This window comes from Eptatretus burgeri, chromosome 6 (assembly GCF_056783735.1).
Source record: "Eptatretus burgeri isolate ZD-2024b chromosome 6, Ebu_testis_v1, whole genome shotgun sequence".
In the NCBI taxonomy this organism is placed as follows: domain Eukaryota; kingdom Metazoa; phylum Chordata; class Myxini; order Myxiniformes; family Myxinidae; genus Eptatretus; species Eptatretus burgeri.
The window spans coordinates 93,748,685-93,771,800 of record NC_140966.1 but is presented as its reverse complement, the minus strand read 5'-3'; the positions used below and the strand labels follow the sequence as shown (position 1 = coordinate 93,771,800).

General features: G+C 42.3%; 1 protein-coding gene across 8 annotated transcripts in view; it reads left to right on the top strand.

Annotated features, from left to right (window-relative positions):
* The window catches only part of LOC147025359 (mutS protein homolog 5-like), a 293,181-nt gene that overhangs the window by 195,069 nt on the left and 74,996 nt on the right, over positions 1 to 23,116 (top strand). For all 8 annotated transcript variants that reach the window (XM_085886261.1, XM_085886264.1, XM_085886263.1 and 5 more), the window contains 4 exons: positions 12,685 to 12,826; positions 13,065 to 13,127; positions 19,618 to 19,746; positions 22,714 to 22,786. In XM_085886261.1, the coding sequence (XP_085742387.1) occupies positions 12,685 to 12,826; positions 13,065 to 13,127; positions 19,618 to 19,746; positions 22,714 to 22,786 (407 nt within the window). The remainder of the gene's footprint in view (positions 1 to 12,684; positions 12,827 to 13,064; positions 13,128 to 19,617; positions 19,747 to 22,713; positions 22,787 to 23,116) is intronic.

The window sequence follows — 23,116 nt, the reverse complement described above, 5'->3', positions numbered from 1 at the left end:
CACACACACACACACACGCTGCTCGTCTTCTGGCTTGGTGTGTGAGGGGTGACATAACTGTGACTACTAAAACTGGTTGAAGATGTCAGGAAGTGATAAAGCAGGTTCACACACTTAAAATTGATTGCTACATGTGCATTTGGAGACGAGCTATAAACCTGAATGTCAGTATCTGAGAGTCATCCCAAAGGTTCTGACACCCGACTTGGAACTTTTAAAGTAAATAATTAAAATTAGATGTACACTCCCTCATTGTTTACTGGTGTGCCTAGTAAATATTAGGGTTCTCAAACTTTCATTTTGTTTCAGAAATTAAAAGAATGGCATCTTTGGGACCAAGGATATTTATTTTTTCATGGCAGAAAGCTTCAGTAAAATAACATGCGAATATTTCTGAAATTCATTTTGATGCAAAAGAAAAATGCACATATAATGCACCTATACATTTATTACAATTCTTGAGGACTGTTCAGCAATGGCTGTCACTCTTTATGGGAGGGAAAACGGATACACAGTGCATAACGGAGTGTGTTCATTTAGGCCTTCCACTGGATGATGTAAGGACGATCTTCCTGTTAATTAGGAACTCTTGCTTTAAAATGGACCTATCTTAATTCAAGAACTTATGGAAGTCAGGATATATCCAAGTCAACAGCATTGTGCATCACATTGTCATTGAAAATCTGGAAAAAAGAAAGGCCATAGAAAAATGTGTGCCACAAGTCCTCACAAGGGTGCAGAAACAGAACTGGCTTGCTTCATGCCAACAGCACTGAAGTTCTGTTCACCAGCCCCCGGTTGCTCAAAGCTCGGATAAGCACTATCCTGTGGATAAATGACTTATCCGGCGGATAAAATTTATCCACTGGATAATTTCCCTTGCTCAAAGCCTGGATAACCTTATCCACTGGATAAAGTTGTGATTTTCCGGATAAATTTATCTGAGTCTCCCCTGGCCCAGATAACGCCTCATCTGTGGTTACGAAGGTGTGCGTAGGTTTGTCAAATTCAAAAGATGTGGAAGGCATGGTTGTGATCGCCAACCACACCTTCTTCTTCTCATCATTCGTTATGGTGTTGGAAAATGTACTCCTGATGACCTTTACATAATCTTGTCATCCGACACAGTATATCCTATTCGGATGGCATAAAGTTTGCCTTCCTCTTTCTAATTTTACTGTTTTCTGCCACCATGATTGTTTTGCCAGCAGACAGCAGTGCAGTGCGTTGTGGGATATCGTGTACAGATCAAAAGTTTATCCACACATCTATCTGCCCTCATCCGGCAGATAGCTATCCTACTCTTATCCACCCTTTGAACAATCGTAGTTTATCCGTCGGTTCATTAACCATCGTGAAAGAATTTTAACCGCAGTATAGCCCTTATCTAGTGGTTAAAATATCCGAGTTTTGAGCAACCTGGACTAGGACAGAAAGGGCCAAACGCCAACAAGTGAGCGTCAAACTGCTTTCCTCTTTTTTTTTATCACTGAATTGTAATTTTGTTCAACTATTTAGTTCCACAGTTGTGTAACAGCATGGTGACATGCAGTGCACAAAAAGTGTGGAGCTATTTTAAATGATGCCACTTTCCTTCATGACGATGCTGTGCCGCATGCAAAATGCAATTTCCACAAGATTGAGTTAGGCCTTGCTCATTTTGGGGTTTTTTGATTGTTTATAAGTCAATGGTTAAATTATACAAAGCTTGAGTTGGTGTTGATTTTATATATTGCGATGTAATTATTTTATAAATGATCGTTAAACAAACAGGTTTTAGAGCGAGTTTTTCTCTCAAGGTGTGTCAGCAAGTTTTGACTTTACTTTATAATCATTAAATTTAAATGACAACTTTATTTGCATTGTCGTTTTTTATTTAGTTCATAGAAAGTATTGTTTTTAGAATAATTGGCTTTGAAGAACCACGACATGTGATCTTATCTAATTGGTCTTAGCTTTGTGGCCCAATATGGTCTAAAATATACTGTGAGGCAAGTGGCTGTGAGCAGTCTGAGGAGTGAAAAGTTTTGCCTCACTTGTTTTTTCTTTTCTGCATTCTTTAAGACTCATGGAAGAGCTGACACACACACACACACACACACACACACACACACACACACACACACACACACACACACACACACACACACACACACACACACACACAAATCATGATTTACACATGCACAATTGTGATTTATACACATATTGTACATATTTTATACATACATATTGATATGTGATCACACACATATTATAGATATCGTGATACATACACATGTTATACGTGACATGTTGCACATGTTATATACACACATTATACGTGACATGTTGCACATGTTATACAGACATTATACGTAACATGTTTCACATGTTATACGTGACATGTTGCATATGTTATATACACACATTATACGTGACACATTGCACATGTTATATACACACATTATACGTGACATGTTGCACATGTTATACACACACATTATACGTGACACGTTGCACATGTTATACGTGACATGTTGCACATGTTATATACACACATACATGACACATTGCACATGTTATATACACACATTATACGTGACATGTTGCACATGTTATACACACACATTATATGTGACACGTTGCACATGTTATACGTGACATGTTGCACATGTTATATACACACATACGTGACACATTGCACATGTTATACACACACATTATACGTGACACGTTGCACATGTTATATACACACATTTTACGTGACACGTTGCACATGTTATATACACACATTATACGTGACATGTTGCACATGTTATATACACACACATATACGTGACATATTGCACATGTTATATACACACACATACGTGACACATTGCTCATGTTATATACTCACACATTTTACGTGACATGTTGCACATGTTATATACACACACATTATACGTGACATGTTGCACATGTTATATACACACACATTATACGTGACACATTGCACATGTTATATACACACACATTATACGTGACACATTGCACATGTTATATACACACATATTATACGTGACATGTTGCACATGTTATATACACACACATACAGTATACGTGACACGTTGCACATGTTATGTACACACACATTATACGTGACACGTTGCACATGTTATGTACACACACATTATACGTGACACGTTGCACATGTTATATGCACACACATTATACGTGACAAGTTGCAAATGTTATATGCACACGCATTATATGTGACAAGTTGCACATGTTATATGCACACACATTATATGTGACACATTGCATACGTTATATGCACACACATACGTGACACATTGCACATGTTATATACACATACATTATACGTGACATGTTGCACATGTTATACAGTGGGGAGAACAAGTATTTGATACACTACCGATTTTGCAGGTTTTCCAAACTTAGAAAGCACGTCGAGGTCTGTAATTTTTATCATAGGTCCACTTCAACTGTGAAAGACGGAATCAAAAACAACAATCCTGAAAATCACATTGTATGATTTTAAAATAATTAATTTGCATTTTATTGCATGAAATAAGTATTTGATACATCAGAAAAACAGAACTTAATATTTGGTACAGAAACCTTTGTTTGCAATTACAGAGATCAGACGTTTCCTGTAGTTCTTAACCAAGTTTGCACAGGCTGCAGCAGGGATTTTGGCCCACTCCTCCATACAGATCTTCTCCAGATCCTTCAGGTTTCGGGTCTGTCGCTGGGCAACACAGACTTTCAGTTCCCTCCAAAGATTTTCTTTTGGGTTTAGGTCTGGAGACTGGCTAGGCCACTCCAGGACCTTGAGATGCTTCTTACGGAGCCACTCCTTAGTTGCCCTGGCTGTGTTTCGGGTCGTTGTCATGCTGGAAGACCCAGCCACGCCCCATCTTCAAGGCTCTTGTTGAGGGAAGGAGGTTGTTGGCCAAGATCTCGCGATACATGGTCCCATTCATCCTCCCCTCAATATGGTGCAGTCGTCCTGTCCCCTTTGCAGAAAAGCATCCCCAAAGAATGATGTTTCCACCTCCATGCTTCACGGTTGGGATGGTGTTCTTGGGGTTGTACTCATCCTTCTTCTTCCTCCAAACACGGCGAGTGGAGTTTCAACCAAAAAGCTCTATTTTGGTCTCATCAGACCAAATGACCTTCTCCCATTCCTCCTCTGGATCATCCAGATGGTCATTGGCAAACTTCAGACAGGCCTGGACATGCGCTGGCTTGAGCAGAGGGACCTTGCTTGCACTGCAGGATTTTAATCCAGGATGGCGTAGTGTGTTACTTATGGTTTTCTTTGATAATGTGGTCCCAGCTCTCTTCAGGTCATTGACCAGGTCCTGTCGTGTCGTTCTGGGCTGATCCCTCACCTTTCTCATGATCATTGAGGCTCCACGAGGTGAGATCTTGCATGGAGTCCCAGACCGAGGGAGATTGACTGTTATCTTGAACTTCTTCCATTTTCTAATAATTGCGCCAACAGTTGTTTCCTTCTCACCAAGCTGCTGGCCTATTGTCCTGCAGCCCATCCCAGCCTTGTGCAAGTCTACAATTTTGTCCCTGATGTCCTGAGATAGCTTTCTGGTCTTGCCCATTGTGGAGAGGTTGGAGTCTGATTGATTGAGTGTGGACAGCTGTCTTTTATGCAGATAACGAGTTCAAACAGGTGCAGTTAATACAGGTAATGATTGGAGAATGGGAGGGCTTCTTAAGGCCCGGTCACACCTTGACGTTTTAGCCAACGTATGCCGATTTTTGAATTTTTTTTCTAAAACGCTGGCACACGTTGAATACGTTATGGGTAAGTTTTGATAACATTGAGAGCACGCTGGCATACGTCGTAGTACGTTGCCATACGTCGTTGTACGTTGGCTTTAAACGTACTTTTCGGTTGTCCTCAAATTTTTTCATGCTTGAAATTTCACGACGTATGCCGGCGTATGACTCACACGTTCCGCTACGCTGGCCACAAGTTGTAGGCACGGTCTGCGATCGCTGACAGATGTCAACACATGCTACTTGTAAGTTAATCATAAGTTGAGACACGCCGATGTAATGCTTAGCGTACCCGAAACTTATTTCCTACCTATGATTAACGTGTTGTTGGCACGTTACGCGATCGTTGCCACACGTCGACAGACGTTACTTTTAAGTTACTCATAGGCTGAAAGACGTCGGTATAATGGATCGTCCTTGCATCAGCGTCCACGGCCACGGCCAGGACACTTATTTGCAGCATTCTTCAAACTTTTCTTCGGCATGACGAGGATGTTCACACTTCGATGTCTAGCTTGGCTATGATTCCAATTGTCCATCGGCAGCGTCTATTTAAAATAGTCGAGTTTGAGCGTTTTAACACGTTCAGAAGAAACGCTTCAAATTTCCAAACCCCAGCGTCAAAAAAAAAAAAAACAAAGGCGAGTGACAGCAATTTAAATCGTTCATTGTAAACAATGAAACTAGCTGAGTGGTACCGTTTAAAAGTCGTTGAGTGTAAAAAAAATCCAATTGTTGAGCGCAAGCGTCTACTTTCAATAGTGGAGATGCAGCCATTTAAATCGTTGAGTGGCAGCCTATGAACCTACCCGTGGACACGCGGACGCAAGGACGATCCATCATAACCCACACCCTCCCCCTCACACTCACCTACTACTGCCAACATGAACAAACTACTACTAATACTAATACTAATAGTAATAATACTAATACTAATAATACTAATACTGATACTGATACTGTTACTGCTGACATGGACATCAACTCAAAAAGGACTCGAAAACACTGTTGGGTTCCCCTTTTATGAACACCATTTTTATATACCAATTCCCAAAACCGCTGGGAACACGTCTTTATATGGCAGTTGTAAGCTAGAAACACGTTCATTTATTTTTTTTGTCGACCGGAAGACGTCATTGGAATACGTCTTCATACGTCGATGTGTGTTGGGACTACGTAAAGAATTGGTTCAAAGCACGTCAAACATAAGTTAGAAATAAGTTTCGCGTAAAAAAGACATTACCGCGACGTGTTTCGACTTATGAGTAGCTTATAAGTAGCCTTTGTGGACGTGTGTAAGCGTCCACATATCGTGTGTAAAACTTATCCTCATCGCATGCGAACGTGTGTCATACGCCGAGTACGTCGTAAAATTTTGAACATGTTCAAAATTTCTTGACGTACTCTACTTACTACGACTTATGATAGCGTATTTAGCGTTCTACTCGCGCATACCAAACTTACCCATACCGTATTCGACGTGCCCCAACATTTTAGACACACTTTTTGTTACGTCGGCATACGCTGGCAAGATCGCCAAGGTGTAACCGCGATTTTGACCCTTCCATTTCTACGGCAGTTATGATTTGAATCGTTGTGCGTCAGCCTTTTAATAGGCTACGTCACGACATCGTCGGCGATGCGTGCAACGCGCTATGCCTGAGTTAGACTATCGTTGGGCATCGGTTGTTTAGGCCGACAACAGGTTCAGCATTCGTTGGTATAAGTTATCTATAACACAACGAAACGTTCTGTGTAGTTACCAATGCGTTATACACAAGACCAAGTCGCTATGAATACGTCCGAATCTTTAAAAAAAAAACTTCAAAAGTTCAACGTAAGCCAGCGTTTTACATAAATTTTAACACGTTGCCATCAGCTGGCTAAAACGTCAAGGTGTGACCGGGCCTTAAAAGACAAAACTAACAGGTCTGTGAGAGCCGGAATTCTTACTGGTTGGTAGGTGATCAAATACTTATTTCATGCAATAAAATGCAAATTAATTATTTAAAAATCATACAATGTGATTTTCAGGATTTTTGTTTTAGATTCCGTCTTTCACAGTTGAAGTGTACCAATGATAAAAAATTACAGACCTCTACGTGCTTTGTAAGTGGGAAAACCTGCAAAATCGGCAGTGTGTGAGATGCTTGTTCTCTCCACTGTATACACACATATAATTCGTGATATATTGCACTTGCTATATACACACACGTGTATCAATGATCATACACATATTATACATGTTACACACACAGAAGGAGGCGAATACTTTGAGACATGTTAGGTCTCCATTCCCTCTCCCGAAACCCACCCGCGGCCAGCAACAGCACGCACACATGCTTCGAGCTCAGTTTTAGGGAGAAGTGAAGAAACAGTCTTTCGTATGAATCTGCCAGGATCAGAATCGTACCACCAACCTCCCACTGAATCGGCCATATTGACCTGATTTTTGTCCATGCAACTTCCCCTTATTCCTCAAAATGAAATACAAGCTTATAGGAAGATTATTTTTGCAATCATTTGGGAGATTAACAGTCACATCTACTACATATGGGAGACTTCAGAAAAAAAAAGCTTCTGTGCTTCGACCAAAAATTTGGTTGACTGATTATTTCTCAACTAACACATTGACATTGGGTTGACATTGCCCTAAAGTCAGCACCACCATTAGCCCAACATAATTTTCTCCATTCACTCAATGTTGGCTATTGTCCCATCTCTTTTAAGCCACGTTGCCACTGTTGGACCAACGTTGTGCTGACTGTGATAAATAGACATCACTTTTTCCGACATTGGAAGGATGGCCTAGGCCCTAGACGAGAGGTACTCACACTTGCCTCGAAGCTGTCTAGCCTGGGTTGAAATTTTGGCCCAGTTATAAGCCGTCATCCCGGTGTTTCACTGACTCGATGATTCATTAATGTGTGTACCATCCATTAGATGGGCGTTAATCCTGGGGTCCCATCTGCCGGCAATAGTTGGTGGCTGTTAAAAATCCCACGGTGTCTTTTGTGACGAACAGGCAAGCAATCCCCAGCACCATGGCGAAAAAAAAAATCCAAACTTCCTGCCCTAACCTTGCGTTCCTCCTGTCCCTAGGAAACAAAGTGCAAAAGGATCAATCCCCTATGCAAAATGCTATCCCCCTTAGCTGGGTATGTGGATTAGTTGGAGTAACACAAGTTTTCTGACCTTGGTCCAACTTTGCCGTTATTGTTCTTTTGTGACCATTCCAACCTTTGCCGATGTTGGCCAAAAGTCGTTGTGCTAGCTGGGTTAGAATAATATGATTGAGAAAGTTTGTTAATGATATGTTATCAATTACTTTTGTGGGTGGGAACTTTTTTGGATGATCCTTATGGACTTATCAGTATGTTGATACGGAATATTAGTGTAGACATAAACAAGAAGTGTAAGTTGTGGGAAAAGTTTAATTGAGACACACAAAGAGCCACTGTAAAGAAACTGCACAGTCAAAAGATGTGACATCATTTCCATTACAGTCAGGATTTCATTCGTTATATTTTTAGATGAGTTTTGAACAGAGTAGCTTTGATCATTTTCCAGGTGAGATTTCATTGAGCCCTTTGGAATTTGAATAAACTCGTTGTGATATGCAGGTCTCAGAGGATATATGTTGCAAGATAACTATATATCCAGTGATATCTGATGGGAATGGCCCCAGAAATAATTTTTCAAGATCCATTTGAGTAACCTTATTGCTTTCAGGAAGAATATCTATAAATATACTATCCAGAGTACCTGTTGACCACTGCAAAGCGAATCTCATCAAACACCTTCGTAAATGTGATTTTGTTTTTAGCGTGTGGTGATCAAACCACCAATCGGGCATGGAGAGATTTCCATGTTTTCTAAATCCTTCAGTCATTTCTGAGATTCACATAAATTTGGTGTAAAATTTTTGAATGGAGTTATTCTTCCTCGAGGATGTAAATAATGCCAAACAGCAATGCCGAGAATTGATTTGCAACAGTCATAAAACATATGGTCTCACCTTTGTTAGGTGATCACTGTTAGGCTGAAAGGAAATAATTTAGTCTATTTTGCTTCTGTTTGCTTGCCACCATTGTGTCAATGGCAAGACACGGTGTTGTCAAGTTGCAAGGTCAACATGAAGGAAATAGATAAAATCGATAATGTATTGTCAAAATTATAAACCAGTGGCACTGGAAATGGCTGTACACAGAAGTTGATGCGGTTAAAGGCATATGACCTGTGAGCCAGAGGTCAATAGACATCTGGGTTGGGCCTGGGGGAGTCATGGATTCACTGGATTATGGGGTATGTCGCTGTCGGTACCTGTGCAGGAGGATGAAAGTCCAAGTCTTCAGGTCCTTGGTGCTTACAGTCTTGCTCTATGGATGTGAGACTTGTAGTCTGACCAGGGATCTGAGATGGTGACTTAATTCCTTTGGTACCAGGTCTCTTCTGAGAATCCTTGGCTATTGCTGGTCAGACGTTGTGTCCAACGAGCGGTTGCTGAGAGAGACTCAAATGAGATTTGTTAACTGCATCGTTGATGAGCGTCAGCTGCAGCTGTATGGACATGTGGCTCATTTTCCTGATGCTGATCCTGCACACCAGATTCTCTCAGCAAGGGAGCCTCTCATGAGTGTAGGAGGCCAATGGGCCTACCATGTTCCTCGTGGTTGCAGCAGGTTGATCAGCGTCTCAAGGAGATGGGGATGGGCCAGGCATCTGCCTGGGGGATGGCCAGATGGAGGCCCCTGGAGTACCGGTGGAAAGTGGATGCAGCGATGCGTTGTTCCTGCATATGCTCTCATACCTGACGCTGACCGGCTTTGTAAGGCCGAAGTATGGCAACCACAGAAACCTACTGTTGACAAATGCTTTCAAGTCAAAGACTTTGGAATGCTTGGAGTCTCCAAACAGTTAGTTTAAGCATTGGTTGCATCTCTTCCATTTTGCCAAGGTTGGTGGTCTTTAAATATTATCTTCTTCATCTATCGTCCTCCCCCCCCCCCCCCCCCGGCCAACTCTTTCTGCTACTTGCTTTTTCACAGCCTCACAAGGTCACACGCAATAATTGGTACACGCTCTGCTGGTGCAACTGCACAGGTCCAAGTTGTCTTCCCAACAATGCTCAAATATCCTCTCTTCTCCCTTTCTCGAACTACCTTCCTTCCCCCCCCCCCTCCATATGGTCTTGTCCCTCCCTCCAGGCTTTCAATGAGATGATTCATTATCATCTATTGTCAGACACCACATCCGTCTATGACCTTTTCTTTCCCCCATAGACCTGCCATTCCCAAACCTTTCTTGCTTAGTTGTTGTTCTCTCATTCTCTGCCCTCCAGTTGTTGGTTTGTGGCCCACTTTCTCTTCCATTTGTGAAGTTTCTCTGAAAGTCTCAGTCAATGTAGAGAGAGAGAGAGAGAGAGAGAGAGAGAGAGAGAGAGAGAGAGAGAGAGAGAGAGAGAGAGAGAGAGAGAGAGAGAGAGACGCACACACACACACACACACACACACACACACACACACACACACACACACACACACACACACACACACACACACACACACACACAGAGACATAGAGAGAGACAGGAAAAAAGCAAAACTAAGTGTAAAATATTTCCATGTAATGAGGGGTTGTGTCAATGCTGCAATTATTTACATATTTGCTCTTTGATGTCATCTAGTTGGGATAATAAACATTATTGTAAATTAAGTTTGTATTACTTGTTTCATTAGAGAAGTTAATCATAATTGAACTGATGAACAACTACAATGGGAGGATGTGTTAATATGTATTATGATCATGCCAACTTGCATTTTGATCTACAATACAATTAATTAAACAGCATAGAGTCATAGTGAAATGTTCAATGATAAAATATACGTACTGTACTTACAGGATGATGAAATCATCAGTCTGTGTTGCCCTTTTCTCATAACCTCTGGCTGAACGTCCTGGCCATTATTTCTTGTATGCAGCACTGGGATGCTGGTTTGCATCATTTCTGGAGGCCTGTGGCTATGCTACTGATGTAGTGCCGCTATTGATTAGGGCAGAGATTTGTAATAAGCCTTGGGTACTGGCACAGTGTGGCCTACTTTTCAAAATGTACTGTGTGATCTGCAATATCCACAAGCTAATGCTGGAATATGGGCAACAGCTTTGGTTCCACACCCTATCAGAACATGACGGAGGGAATCTCTCAAAATATAAAATCATCAACATGCTTCTGTTATTGCAATTAAATACCCCTTATGCATTGTCAAAAAAATAAAATGATGGCAGACAAGTGTGGTAATTAAAGCACAGCTGCAAATGTTAGAACATAAGCGCACATTTGTTCCCCCCCTGAAATGCTTATATTCCTGATGGAAGAAGACATGATGAGTTTGAAATCAAAAATTCCAAAAATGGGAAGGACAAGTAGGCTTTCAGTAATAATTACTGAAACTGAAAGCTCTTCTCCATTATAGGACCACACCTTAGAAGATTGGAAAATTGGATGTTGCATTCCAGCTCGATCAATGGCACTGCTGAAAGCTTGAAACAAACAAAAAAAATGACATGATGATCTGCGCAGGACTTAACAAGCACATGGAAAATGAAGAATTAGATGCAACATCTTTGATAAAAATTGCAGAAAAATAAGGATAAACAATCTTTTTTTTTAATTTATATAAGTGCAAGTAGCAACTAAAGCCAAAATTTCCACCATTGAGGTAGATAAATACGGTGCACGACTTTTGCTCGGGTAGATTTTTTAAAAACCTTTACAATAAAGCATCAATCCAATCATGGGACTACTACTGCTATCTTCTTCTTCTTCTTTCGGCTGCTCCCGTTAGGGGTCGCCACAGCGGATCATCCGTTTGATCCGCATAATGATTTGGCACATGTTTTACGCCGGATGCCCTTCCTGACGCAACCCTGGTCGCCTCTTACGACACAGGGATATGGTACACCTATTTTAACCGGGGTATACACCGGCCCAGTATACTGGTACTCATTTCGCCGACCTCGGAAGGATGACAGGCTGAGTCAACCCCCTGGTGTATTAATTCAGTGGCCCAACGGGGCTTGAACTCAGGACCTTTTGGATCCCAAGCCGCTGCCCTAACCACTGCGCCAACACCAGGCTCTATTTACTACTGCTATAGCAGCCGCAATTATTGGCACCTTGTGGGGTCGATTGAAGAAATGGTTTGGCCTAATCTTTCACAAATCGGTTGGCCAAACCTGACCTTCGAGCAGAGATAATTTTGGCAAGAGTTTGTAGCTTGTTCATGCTGTGAGCAAAAATTCATCTACTCTTCATTCTACATTCCACCAGCTCATACTAGCACATTGGAAATCAAGTTTAACATCTATTCTAAGGACAGAACACTTTGTGATGCAACACCCTGCCTGTGAACTCCCAATCTGACAGTCAGGTAAGGAATCAAACTCAGACAAGACAGCTCAGAGGCAAGTGCACTACCTTTGCACCATCCTGTTCATCTACAATATGGCAACAATAATTAATATATTTACTTTTAAAATACATAATATAATTTTGAGAGGCAATGTTTAATTCCATTTCCAAATTGAAGTACCCTGGCCACGATACAAATTGCAATATTGGAGCACAATAGGCAATTGAGAGTCTTGTTTGATTAATCGTTAAAAGGGTGGGAGAGATGAGTACGAACAGCTCAAACTAAGATGCAGTGTTTAGCGATATTGCACGACAGTGCAATGCCTTATCCACATGTAAGGCCTTTTAGCCCCGCTTTGTCTGTCAGTAATGAAATACAAGTACCTGTAGCCTCAACTAGCAAGTGTAAAAGTTTCATACATAGCTCCAGATTCTGAATATGTACACCCCCTACCCTCCATCTTCCACCCTCACCCCAGGCAGTGGTTGAAGAAACCAACTCAGAATTTTGATGAACTCAACATGCGTCTGAACGTTGTGCAGTTTTTTACAGAACCTCAAAATGCTGAGATGGCTCGAAATCTGCAAGACTCCATCAAGAACATCAAGAACATCACGGCGGTACGTTGAGAACAATCCATGTGACGAAATACCGCTTGGTGACTCCTTGCAGCACAATTGCTTATTGTGCATGATGCAAATATATGGTCAGCATCTCTCTATTGATGAGCATTTGTGATACTAGGTTACTCAAAATTACCTCTGCTTTTATCACGGGAAACATCATAATCCAATTGTAATGGTAGCTTGTTTGCTCTATCGGCCATTCTTCAAACTTTCTGGATTTCTGGTTGTGCAGAGAACTATGACTCGGATTGGGTCATCAAGATGCTCGGTGTCAGAATGGAAGAGTTTGTACAAGGTAACGGAAACAGCCCTCGGCACCCAGCATGAAAACATTCACCATCCATCTGATGAATGGCTACAGTTGAATTACCATTTTTGCGTTGATGTCTGCTTGGTACGTTGATGGAAGGACAGTTCCACCGTCGTAAATTAACACTACTACCTGTTCCCCATGCTGGAAAACGTGTCACATCAGTAATTCTTAAGAATAGGGGTTTTCGAGGGAAGCGTCAACAGCAATGTGATGTGCTTGGTCGTGGATGTGCAGTAAACTTGAAACAGCAACACGTTTGGTGGTATGCTGTTGCCCTCTTCTTTCCAAATCTTGTAAATACATAAAAGAAAGCAGGTGAAGCATTCCATCAGGAGGAACACTACTGTTCTTGCTGTTTCGTATGCAGCATATGGCTGCTGGTTGCATCATTTTCTGGAAGCACGGCTGTGCCACTGATGCAGCACCCATGTTACCAGTAAGCTCGCACTCATTTTTCTGATTTCCGAAGGATAACAGGCTCAGTCAACCCACCTGGAGTTATTTCAGCGGAATGACAGGGGCTTGAACTCAAGACCCTAAGATCTTAAGCCAAACACCTCATCATTAAACCAACACCAGGCACGGGAGCTACACTACTAAGACCTGGGAACTGTTAGCATTCCGATCCAAACTCCTAGCTCTTGATGCAGGGATCCCAGATTCATATCTGATAAGTATACCATATATGTTTGTCGATTATCTATTAATGTCTTTGAAATTCCTGTAAAAAACAAAAAAACAAAGTGATGTCTCCAAATGGCTTTGTCCAATGTGTGATTTATGCATAAGTTCCACTATCAGCCTTTTTGTTTTTTATCAGCCCATCCATCCCCTTGCCCAGCAGGAGATGGGTTTTTGCAATTGTGTGTAGGTGTCCGTCCGTCCATCTGTCCGTCTGTCCAGACCATAACGTCTTTAACCATTTGAGCTTTTGCCATCAAATTTTCAACAGACTCTTATGAGACTATGGAGAAAATAATTAATAATTGGGTCAAAATGTGAAAGGGTAAAGTCATAGTGACTCTAACTAACATTTAATTGCCCCACCACAGTGTGTCAAGCATGAGACACTGTTTTTTTTTTATTGCTTCCATGTTTGTTAAATAATTTACCATTAAGCTTCACTATGTCTGTCCAGTTCATAATACTTTTTACCAATTGGGCTTTTGTCATTAAATTTTCAACAAGCCTTTATTATGAGAACAAGGAACCACAAGTGAATAAAATGTACAATTTATTTTAACTGTCGTTTTCATCAAGTTTAGTTCAAGTACAAAGCGGGCATGGATGGGCTTTGCATTTTCAGATGCTTTCTAGTTTTTATTTTAAATGGATCGAGCTGGGCTCAAGGAAAAGCCAGGCAACATCAATGTAAAAACTTCAATGCTTTCGACCAGTGTCAAAAAGAAATTCATAAAAAGTTTGCAATATTTCCATTTAATCTTAATATTCCCTCCTGAGATGATGTCCAAGAGTCCAACTCCAAGACAGTGCAAGAGTGAAAATCAAACGGGGCTCAAACTCAGGACCCAAGGATCCCAAACCACCACCCTAACTATTAAGCCAACACCAGTGTTATACAATTTTTCATTGTGTATTGTCCTCAGTAACCAATCTAAGTCTTCTGGAATACCTGTGACTGCACACACAGTACCTCTCTAAAACCACCCAATGTTTGTCTATGTAATATACCATCCATCTCGTGATGACGACTGTGTATATACTCCTGTTTTCTCCAACATGAATCAACTGTTCATCACCTATCCAAACTCTCTGTATCTAATCTGCAGCAATTTCAACTGTCACCATGCCAGCTGGCTGGGTGTCAGCTCGACAAAAACTAGCCACGGCATTGCAGCAAAGGCCTTTTGCGACTGTAGGCTTGATCCAATCTGTAAAGTTCCAAACCCAGATTTCTCCTTCTGGTATGTCATGATTGTCATCCCTCCTGAACTTAGCAGTGACTAAGTTTCCATCCAATCTCTCTTGTTCCACTCCTGCCCCCTTTGGTTCTGATCACTTTATTGTCAAGGCCCATCAATGACAAGAACTTCTAGGCCTCACCATCAACCATGGCATAGAGAGCTGCCATCATTGTTGGATTTCTTACTTCCTCCACTCATTGTCAGGTCAGGTCAGATTAGATCTGTGACTTTCTACACATACCAGGTAAACCTGTATGAACCTGTTTCATGGTCGGGTTGTCGGTGACTAAACCATCTCCCCCACCAGGTTTCCTGGTGAGGTGGTGTATGATATGGACATCCAGCAGCATTAAAAACAAAACCTGTCAAAGGGCGGAGGAGCTCCTTGTGAGTCAACGGCCATCCATATCTCGTGCCCAATCATGTCTATGGACGTCCACCTGCAGTTGGGTTACTTTTTGGAGGAGATTGGTGGCAGAATTTGCACTCTGGTCACCGTAACACCCTGCACTTCCCAAAACACAAGAAAAATGCAAAAAAAATTGAAAACAAACTCCATGAGAGTACCTCCTGGGCAGCTGCCCTCTGCAGGGCAGCTGAACGGATGATGGGATTGGGGCAAAGCCTTCGGGACCCCACTTTTTGATGATAGAAGGAAAGCCATGGGGTAACCTTCCCAGGTCAGATTACGGTAGTGTATGTCGGGGTGGTGCTGAGGTGCCATCCACCAGACAGCGGTCTCCTTGGGTTAACCTGAGGCGGTCCCTTTTGGTGGGTGCCTGGAATGTCCGAACCATAAGAGAGGATTATCACCTCTCTCTGTTATCATGTGAGCTCAAGCGTTTGAACATCGGCATTGCAGATATTTGGAGAGCAGATAGTGGCGAGATCATGGCGGGTGGTTCCACCTACTATTGGCCTGGTCGCTCTGATGGTTACCATGCCGAAGGAGTTGCTGTGGCTGTATCAAATAAGCTGACTCCAATGATAATTGAGGTAACACCAGTCAACTAGCGTATTATAAGACAAAGGATTCGTCACTCCTTGGGTGTCATTTCCCTGGTCTCTGTGTATGCTCCGACTGAGGCGTGTGTTCTCACCGTGAAGGACGCATTCTATGCCATGCTGGAGTCTGTGGTTAATCAGTGCCCCAGGCGAGATACTCTTCTCATCTTGGGGGATTTCAATGTATCGACTGTAACTGATAGGGATGGTTATGAGACATGTGTTGGTCTACATGGGTCTGAAACCTTGAACCAGAATAGCACTAAGTTCCTTGACTTGACAATAAGTCATGGACTTAGGGTGGCTTGTTCATGGTTTCAGCACCCACAAGCTCATCGCTGGAGTTGGTATTCCAACGCTGGTGGTGTGGCAACAGAGATTGACGATGTGCTTGTTGATGGTCGCTGGAGGATGATCCAGAACTGCAGGATGCACCGGAGTGCTAAGTTCCTCAATTCCACCCACAGGCATGTGGCAGCAACTCTGAAGTTGCAGCTAAAATCCTGGAGAATGGTTCCATCCCAGCTGAGGCTGGATGTTGGCAAGCTTAAGGATGAGAGGGTCGCTGAGGAGTTTGCAAATAGGCTGAATGGGGATTTGGGGTGTCTGGGTGCTTTGGGGAATCCTGAAGAGTTGTGGAGTGCCTGCAAGACCACCATCCTTGATGTTGCCGGTGGATGTCTTGGAACTCACCAAAAGGTGAAGAAAAATTTTGTCTCTCAAGGGACACTGGATACCATTGACCAGAGTCACAGGGCCAGGCTTAATGGCAGAGCTGAGCTGTTCAGGGGGCTGAGGCTTAAAATTGTACTTGCATAACCCACGCTCTGCGCGACATGTTGGGGTGGGTGTGTTTGAGAAAGGAACTGATGCAGAGTATCGGTAGTAATTTTACTTTAATGCAGTAAGTGGAATACGATGTCACTGTTTCAGAACCATTTTATTTACTTTTTTTTGTACCATGCACCTCATATGGTCTTTGAGATAATGTAAGCCGAATATCACGTTACTCGAGCGCAGAACAAAGTCGAAGCTAGCGCGACACGAAACCACAAACTCGGAAATAATATACAAGATGTGTGTAGAGGGTGGACAAGGAGACCTATATGTGAGGAATCTGATATGGGATAGAGCAGCACCTGTGTTCAAGTGATTCTCATCCTGCTTAGAGGGGAATTCATGCATTGCGTTCCTTCAAGCCCATCCCTTGGTGTACTGCAGTTAGAGCAGAGTGTGGTAGGCTCTTGACAGAGGAGTCCAAAGTGCAGGCCCGCTAGACTGGTTGCTTTGAGCGGCTCTACCAGGTTGATCCACCAGCTGTTGAGTTGGATGTTAGTGGTCTTACCATCCCTATTGCTGACCCTCCAATCAACTGTGATCCACCTTCATTTGTGGAAACACTGACTGCTGTGAACCGGGTGAAATGGGGTAAAGCTCCTGGGATCTGTGGCATCCATGCTGAACTTCTCAAGGCTGTTGGAAATGCTGCACTCATGTCGTTGCAAGCAGTTCTTTGCTCTGCCTGGAACACAGGCTTCATCCCAACTGACTGGAAGAGGGCCTTGTTGTCCCTCTCTGGAAAGGGAATGGTGATTGCCAAGACTGCGACAACTACCGAAGGGTGACGCTGCTCTCAGTGCCGGGCAAGGTCTTTGCTCGGATAATTCTTGATAGGGTTCGCCACCATATGCTTGAGCACTAGCACCCAGAGCAGTCAGGCTTTACACCAAAATGGTCAACGATTGACCGTATCCTTGCCCTCGGGTCCTCACCGAACACAGACAAGAGTTTCGGCATGGGCTGCTTGCAGCCGATGTTGATCTCTGTCAAGCGTTTGATTCAGTAAAATCGGGATGCCCTCTGGAGGATTCTTGGTCTTCGTGGGGTGCCACCAAAATTGATACCAGAACTCTTCGGAGAATACTTGGCTATCGCTGGTTGGACATTGTGTCCAACGTGCAGTTGCTGAGAGAGACTCAAATGAGATTTGTTTCCTGTATAGTCTGCGAGCGTCGGCTACGGCTGTATAGACATGTGGCTCATTTTCCTGACACTGATCCTGCTCACTAGATTCTCTCCGTGAGGGAGCCTCGTGAGTGGAGGAGGCCAATGAGCCGACCCTGTGCCTCATGGTTGCAGCAGGTTGATTGGCATCTCAAGGAGATGGGGATAGGCCAGGCATCTGCCCGGGGGATGGCCAGATGGAGCCCCCTGGAGTACCGGCAGAAACCGCTGCTCTGGCACATGCTCCCATACCTGACTTGACTTGACCCCTGCTCACGCAGTTAGTGTGCAGTCCTCAATGAAACCCTCTCCTCCCATCTTCTAGTGGAGTTTGGAGTTCCCCATGGTAGTGTTTTGGACTCAGTCTTGTTCCTCATCTGTATTACCTCTCCGATTCTCTGCAAAACCCTCTCATCCTTTTTTCAGACTTCTCCACATTTTATAATACAGTACCCCATCCCTCTGCTACTAGGAAGAAAACAGTTGCATCTGTCTTTATGGAAATGATATGACTGGTCTGATGAATGGAACATGTCCTTCAATCCTGTTAAATTTCACAATTTCACCCTGTTACTTCAGAATTACCGTCAAATTAATCCACCTGTTTATTTCCTTGGTCATCCACTGGAAGAGGTTCAGTCTATTGAACTTCTCAGCCTCACAATCACTCATGAACTTTCCAAGGCTGACCACATAGCAAATCTGGCCGCAAAAAGCCGGTCACAGGCTGGGCATCCTCTGTCAATTTGGAAAATCAGAGGTATTCACAGTCTACAAGGCCTTTGTCCGTAGCTCAACGGAGACCTGTTGTCTGTTAGCTGGCACACCAACATCACATTATCTCCCCTGGATTCTGTGGAATATGAAGCTCAAAATTATTGGCCTCTCCCGTTATGAGGCCAAAGCGCATGGTCTGTTGCCTTCACATCGTACCCAAGTCAGTGGTCTTGTTTTCTACTGTCTATTTTCCAGCATTGCTCCCTTTGTTCTCTTAGTCCTCCAACCCACGCCAGCAACTTTATCCATGCACGCATTCTTCCAGTAGCCCTCTCCTTCAAAAATCTAGGCTGGCTGCACACCTCCACTCGTTTAATCCTTGCTTATCCTGTCAATGGAGCGACCTTCGAGAGGCTGTTCTTTCTTTCTCTTCCCTCCAGGGCTTTAAGCAAGTGGTGCACCACCATCTCTTATCACCCCCATTTCTGTCCCATGATCTTTATTATCCACAACAACTTTTCCTAACCCAACAATCTTACTTGGTAGTTTCAGTGTTTCCTCCCCTTCTCCCTCTCCTCTTTTCCTGTTCATTCATTCTCTTGATGTTTGTCCCACTGTTAGTTCTACCTTACTCTTCCACAAGCCTCACTCCTTTAATTACATAATGTTTAAAGCCAAGTTGGTGGTGCTGTAAACTTTTGCAAATCCATGTGACAATTGCACATCTGCTCTTTTGTGAACTGTACGTAGTGTTTGTTCTTTTCCTACTGCCTGCTGGAGATCCCTCAAAGTCTATCACATGTGTGCCCATCCTATCTCAGTCGACATTCTACCTGAATTACATCGGGGACCTGTGTCGCACCCTGCCGCGAGACATCGTACTCTTCAACAGAATTTCTGTGGCCTTCACCGAAGACCTACGATACATCACTTCGCTCATCATAGATGTGGTAAATATTACATACAGCTGTGAGAAATTCCTAATCTGCAAGCCGTTTTACTCGGTTGTGACTTGCATCGATTAATTTATTATCAGAAAATACAGTTATGTACAAAACCCAAAGTTAGGTTTCAATAATTACAAGTTATTATAAAACATTTCTTTCTTGCTAAAACCTTTCCCAGGTCCAATCAAGTTATATTTAAATACCATCACACCAAATCGTTTTGGCCATTGATCTGTTGATTGAGTGGCCATACAAAGGTGGGCAACCTTCGAGGAGCAAATGCGTAGGGTGCAGAGTAGGTATATATTACAGTGAGGTATAAAGGTAGAGGGAGAAAGAGACCAGGGTGGTTGAAGGAGGAGGCAAGGAGAGTTAACAAGTATTACCAGAAGGCATTCATTAAGGACAAAATCACAGGAGTAAAATCCAACTCGCATCACTGTAAGAGTAAACAGGGCCTTGTTAAAATAACTTGGTAGGCCAAAAGAGAATATGAAAAAGACATAGCCAAAAACATTAAATATAATATAACAGCAAGATGTTCTTTAAGTATGTAAGAGATAAGGAAACAGTTATGAGGATTGTGGGCCCATTGAGGAATAGGACAGGAGAATTGGTAGACAATGAGGGTGAGATGGCAGGATTGTTAAGTTGTTTTTTTTTTGCTTATACATTTACACATGAGCAGTTATGTGACCCTCCAGTAGCTCAGAGTATCTATTTCCAGAGTGAGAAAGCGGTTTTCAAAAAACATCTAAGTTGGAATGGAGGAAGTGAAGAAGCAGCTAGAAAAATTAAGGGATAATAAAGCTCCAGGACTGGATAATATGCATCCTAGAGTATTGTATGAGGGAGGTGGCAGAGTAGATAAACGAGATGGCAGCTGATATCTTTAACAGCTCACTGGAGTCAGGACTGCCACCAGAGGATTGGACAGTCGCAAATGTAACACCATTATATAAGAAAGGATCCAGAGAAGAATTGGAGAACTATAGACCTGTTAGTTTGACTTCAGTTGTGGGGAAGGTGTTTGACACGTTAATTAATGAACGGATAGGGGAACATTTGAGTAATTTCAAAATAATTTTAGGCAATCAGCATGGATTTACCAAAGGGAGGTTATGTTTCACAAATTTATTCGGGTTCTATGAAGTAATTTCGAACTGGGTGGATAAGGAAAGTGCAGTCGATGTAATATATCTAGACTTCCAGAAGGCGCTTGATAAGTTACCACATACCACATAGGAGGTTGTTAGCTAAGGTGAGGGCTTGTGCATTGGCTGGTTGCATACTGAACTGCAGATGTCTAGCTTGGAGGATGTAAGACGTGGGGGACTTTAGAGATCAGTACTGGGACAATTTTTATTCAAAATTTACATCAATAACTTGGATAGTGTGGTTAAGAGTCAGTTAATATACTAGTAGATGACACAAAACTTGGAGGGAAAGTAGATAACAGGGAAAGGGTTGACCGATTCGGTGAAGTCTCGAGACTTTCGTACATTGGGCAATAGATTGGCAGATAGATGCAGCTTAACATAAATAAATATAAAAGTGCTGGGAATGGGTAACAGTAATGTAAACAGGGTCTACATAATACAAGGAGCAGTCTTGGATGGTGTCACACTGGAGAAGAATCTGGAGGTGGTAATATTTACAGCAGTTAAGTATACAGCACAGTGCTAGGTGGCTAGCTATCGATAAAGGTAATCGGGTTATCGGTTGATCCATAGCGAAATTAATTCTAAATCAAAAGAGACAGTGTTAACATTGTATACAATTTATTTATGCCTCCTCTAGAATATTGTGTATCGTTTTTGGGCAGTTCCATAATTTCGGACGTACATTTTGGACACATTATTAAGATACCACAGACACAAAGATTGAGAATATGAAACGTTTATTTGGCCATGATATGACAAGTGTTTAATAGAAAACAAGTAACAATGAAAAAAATAGTGTCAACACCTTAATGACCTTGGAATAATTTAAAAAATACCATGTGTTCGGACGTACACAGAAAAAATGAATTTTCTGACTTGATAAGTTCAATTAAAAATTTCTGTGAAGTGTGCAGATTTTTTTCAAAAAAAGTGCATTTATAATTTACAATTTTTGAACAGCTTGTACCATTCCCTTCAAAATGATATATAATTTGTGCTGATAATTTCATTTTGAAATATTGACTTCCTGGTTGACAAATTTATGGAACTGCCCTTTTGGCAAATCTGAGGAAGGACATAGCTGTGATAGAGGGGGTTCGGGGTAGAGTTGCAAGATTGATTCCGGGGCGAGCTGGATTAAGCCATGAGGAACGGCTGATGGAGAAAGGACTTCATGCGTTAGAAAGGAGGCGATTATGAAGGGATTTGATTGAGATTTTTAAGATAATGAAGGGTATAGATTAATGTGCAGAAGAGGTTTTCAGCAGAATAGACAGTGAAAGACCAGGAGACAAAGTCTGAGAGTAAAGACGATGAGAGTTAGGACTAGTAAGGTAAGGGTCTTTCAGTCAGAGAGTAGATAATGCACGGAATAGTATCCCTATAATGGTAATTGCAGCAGAAAGAGTATATAGGTTTAAAATGAAATGATACAGGTATGTGTAAGCATTGGAGATAGAGGGGTTCAAGGATATTGGCCAGACTTGGAGGTAGCTTTCATGTGGATGAGTGATAGTTTCTGGTGTTGGTGTAGTGCAGGCGTGATGGGCCGAATGGCCTCCTTCACCAAAATTCCTTGTTATTCCTTATTCCTTTTCTGCGTTCGCTTAACACACATGTGATGAATCTCAAGCCAAACATATGGCAGGAAGTACCACTCGAATACTTAGCTTTATTGATGGTGGTTAAATTGTTTTTGATTTTACTGTCATCACAGTTTTCACCAAGGATGCACCTGGTCGTTAAGATATGTTGTGGGTGTACAGCATGCAAATTGTGTGCATGAATTGTGTCCATCACTACCTAGATGGATCTGGAGGAGAGTATTATGGAGGACAAGTTTGTGGTGAAATGCAATGTGGATCCTTCTCTTGACGAAAGTACGATCCAATATTCCTCTCTCCTTCTCTCGACAGAATTCATTTTGTTGCTCGTTTGATAATAATAATAATAATAAAAAAATCTTTTTACAAACATCCACCATCTATCGCCAAATGTCTGTCGCCCCCAAGTGAGAAAGCTCCTTAATTGCAAAACTATAATCCCCAGATACACTCGGTGGCCATCTGTTTATCTCGTTTGCAAAATTGGCTGGATTTTGGTTCCCCCTCTCCTGACCCCCACCCCAGTCTCCTGTTCCCCTTATAATCTTCTTTACATTTTATTTTGCCAACCTACCGATGATCGAGGGCAGGTTTGTAGTACCCAAA